Source organism: Antrostomus carolinensis, unplaced genomic scaffold (genome assembly GCF_000700745.2).
Source record: "Antrostomus carolinensis isolate BGI_N321 unplaced genomic scaffold, ASM70074v2 scaffold2293, whole genome shotgun sequence".
In the NCBI taxonomy this organism is placed as follows: Eukaryota; Metazoa; Chordata; class Aves; order Caprimulgiformes; family Caprimulgidae; genus Antrostomus; species Antrostomus carolinensis.
In genome coordinates, this window is record NW_010305682.1 from 1 (window position 1) to 3,725 (window position 3,725).

General features: G+C 39.7%; 1 protein-coding gene across 1 annotated transcript in view; it reads left to right on the forward strand.

The window, feature by feature from the left end:
- Nucleotides 1-5: 5 nt before the first annotated feature.
- MRPS30 (mitochondrial ribosomal protein S30) overlaps nt 6-3,725 on the forward strand; it is a gene marked incomplete at its 5' end in the record, with an annotated part of 4,404 nt that continues 684 nt past the window's right edge. Inside the window, 4 exons of the mRNA XM_010164845.2 lie at nt 6-195; nt 453-598; nt 1,713-1,815; nt 2,342-2,518. Of these exons, the coding sequence (XP_010163147.1) occupies nt 6-195; nt 453-598; nt 1,713-1,815; nt 2,342-2,518 (616 nt within the window). The remainder of the gene's footprint in view (nt 196-452; nt 599-1,712; nt 1,816-2,341; nt 2,519-3,725) is intronic.

The window sequence follows — 3,725 nt, forward strand, 5'->3', positions numbered from 1 at the left end:
CGTACCTGGATATGAGTGAGCTGCGCTCCCTCGCCTGCGACGCCCTCCTGCAGGAGAGCTTCTACCAGAATAAGAAGCGGCCGTTACTCTACCGCGATCAGGATCACACGCCCGGCCCGTTCCTTACGCAGCTTGTCTCTACCCTCGCCGCTTTCCTCTGCGGTCGCAACCCGCTGCTCGCTGCCTCCTCCCTTGGTGCGGAACGGGGAGGGAGGAAGGGGGAAGTGGGAGACCCTGGGCGGTGGGGCCGGTCTGTGAACCCGGCAGGAGTGTTGTTGCTGTAGCCGAGTTGTTGAGACCATCGCTAGTAATTAATCTCTTCTCTGTCGTCTCACATGGTGCAAGTGAAGTTTGATTTTTCTGTTTCACTGTAGTTGCAGAACAAGAATCGGGAGGGTTTGAAATGTAAAGGGATGATCCCCATTTCTCTCTATCCCTCTGTTTTGTTTCAGATCTGAAACCTGAAGTTAACTATTACTGGCATCATGGTGAGGAAGTTGTTGTTCACGGGCATCGAAAGGGTAGAGTTGATCCTGTGCGATTTCAGATAGATGATAACCCTCACCTCCAGATCCGTGTACCAAAGCAACTTCCAGAGGTGTGGATGTTTTCAACAGCAAGTTAATCACATGCATTTTCACGTATGTTTCTGACAGCCACTGAAACCATGCGATAGGTAGCATGTGGAGAACCAGGTTAATCATGCATGGAGCACATCTGTGCATTTTTCAAGTCTAAATGCCCTTACTACCTTGTTGTGGTAAGTGCTTTGTAGATCTTGAGACAGTCTTCTGAACTTCCAAGTTAGTAATCTTTGCGGTTTAGATAAAATGCTTGTTACACTTAATTAAATGGAGTTTTAAACTTATTTTCATAGATTTATAGAATGGTTTGGATTGGAAGGGACCTTAAAGATCATCTAGTTCCAACCCCCCTGCCATCAGCAGGACATTTTATATGTGTAAGTGGAGGCAAGAATAAGAAATGTGGTGTAGAATATTCTCTTTTCAGTGGAGGAGAATAAGATGAGAGAAATGGAGAAGAGTAAGAGATCATGTATAATATGAATGTGGGCTTGATTACCTGTTAGTACTGCTTAACATTTGTTTTCTTGAATGCTTAGTTTTCTGCAATATTCTCATCTTTTTCTCCTGGGTTTATACCGTGGTAATTGTGTAGCCTGTGAGGGTCTTGGTTGCTCAGTTTCCACCATTTTCTGTAAATGCTGAACATTTTTTGCTAACTTCATTGTACAACTTGCTTAGATTAGTAGTCAGATGTTACAAACCTTGGCAGTTTGAAAAACTGTCTAGGCGATTAAAAATGTTACATAGTGCAAAACACTGGATACCTGTAAACTCACTCTGCTGGTTCAAGTTAGTTTCTTGACTGCTGCTAGAAATGTTCCTGCTCATCTTCTACAGAAGTGGATTCTAGTTTTGAAGACAGTACCAGTGGTAGCTTTGTTAGACCGTTTCACACAATGTTTTTTTGTAGAAAATTCAGACATCAGTATGATGCATGTACTAGCACTCATCAGAAGACAAGAAGTTCTGTTGCAAAAAATGGATTTCAGTTAGTGTTCTATATATGGTGTGTGTAAGCAAGACTTCCATCTTCTACTGTCTGACCAGAAAATGGCAGATTATGTGAGGCCTGATGTCGGAAATGTGACTTGTGTCATGGCTTTTCTTTTCTCTACTTCCTTCAAGATTGTACCACTGGATTCAGATCTTGGAGATGTTCCTGTTATTGATCACAAACCATCCAAACTGCCGTTGTTCAAAAAGCAGTATGAAAACAAGGTATTTATAGGTAAGAGTTTCTAGTCATGAAATGTTAACTACCTTTTTTTTTTTCGCATAAAAAACCAAAACAACAACAAACAACACCACCAAAACAAACGCCACCCCCCCCCCCAACCTTATCCTCCCATCAACAGAAGAAAAATCTGTATATTTTTGTATATAACTGTACTGTATAAGTATGTATAGTATTTAAATCTCTATTGAGTTTCCATGTCCATTAGGCAATGGGGAATAGCATCCTTCTGTGCTTATGGTACTCTGTGTCCAGATTTGCTTGAAGGAGTTGTATTGAATAGAAAATTGTCAGAAAACTGAATTTTGATACATATCCTAAGAGATACTTTAGTGTGTGAACTCTTGGCTTTTGGAGTTGGGCAAGCTCAGAAATGGAAGAGTTTCAGCATTTATTCAGATCTACAGTAGAGGTTCTAATTTTCTGTTGTTTGGAGCCTGATAGTAAAGACATGTTTGTATGTATAATAAAGAGAATTCTCTGACTGACTCTTAATTTTTTTTCTTCTCGGGGAACACAGGATCAAAGGTAGCAGATCCATGCTGTTATGGACACACCCAGTTTCATCTTATACCTGATAAACTAAAACGGCAGAGGTTTGTAAGAGCAAATCTTGAGGATCAGATTGAAGTTCTTTATCGAGCTAATGGTATTGCAAGTCTTTTTGCCTGGACAGCAGCTCAAGCAATGTATCAAGGTGAGAAAGTCAACTTGATAAATTCTTCCTGATGATGAATGCCTACTGTGAAGTTCTCTAACCCTTTCTCCCCACCACCTTTCTTTCTCAAGCTTTTTCTTCTGAAAGACCATCCTTTAACTAAGTCTTTGAAAGTTTAATTGAACCAATGAGTGAAGCAGACCTTATACAAAGGAGTTAATTAAGGCTTTGTCTCTGAGTACTTTGACTGAGAGAGAATTAATTACACAGAAAAATAGTTTTCACATGTAACAGTAAGCCTGTGCAAAAACCTTCATCCTGCATTCACTTGCTCACTCCACATTTATTATGGGGAAAGGTAGTAGATATCAACTACTTTATTTTTTATTTTTTTTTCCTGAAAGAGCTGTGTTGCTTTGCCCCTTGTTTCAGAAATGTGCCTTCTGTGAAACTACAGTCAGTGAAAGAAAAATGTCAGCAGACTTACTTTAGGGTTTTTTGCCTGTGTTTGTCTAAAAATCCAAGACCTTGATGGGTAGAGCAGATCAGTTTTTTGCTTGTTCATGTAAATGATTGTGATCTCATGCTACTAGAAGATACATGCTGGTTTGTAGTTTTACTTGTGAAACAACACATGAAAGAAAATCCTTTGACTCTAATGTATATTGTCTCTGCATCAATTTTTTGATGTAATGGTATGTTAGAAAGCTTGACCTTTTTGTGGGTGTAACACAGTGAAGTAAGTCTTACTTTCAAAGCTGGTTACAGTTGTAAGCACATTGTGAGTTACTAGGGCAGCATGATTCAAATCCATGAACTTTGCTCTGTAACAATTTCTAGCAGTGTTTATTGAACATGATACCAAATATCTTTTAAGAAATTTACTGTGTGTGCTAGCCGACATGCATGGATATGTAAAGAAATTATTTTTAAAAGATTGTTAATGCTCGGTGGGCCTTGTTTGAAGCATTAATACTTACTGACAGTGTCCTTGGTGTTGTCTGGCTGGTCACTGTAGTCTGTTACGCTCGTGCATGCGTATGCATGCTTCTGTCATGAAACAAATGTTCACTGCCCTATGAGAAACATGGGATAGTCAAAAAACATTCCTCTGAGATCAGTTGCAGGATTTGAATGCATTAATAACTTGGGTAAGTTTGAAAAGTCAGTTGGCTGATCAGTGTGGGGTTTTTATCAGTCAGTGATAGGGAACTGTGTACAAAATGCAAATATGCCATTCTTTCCC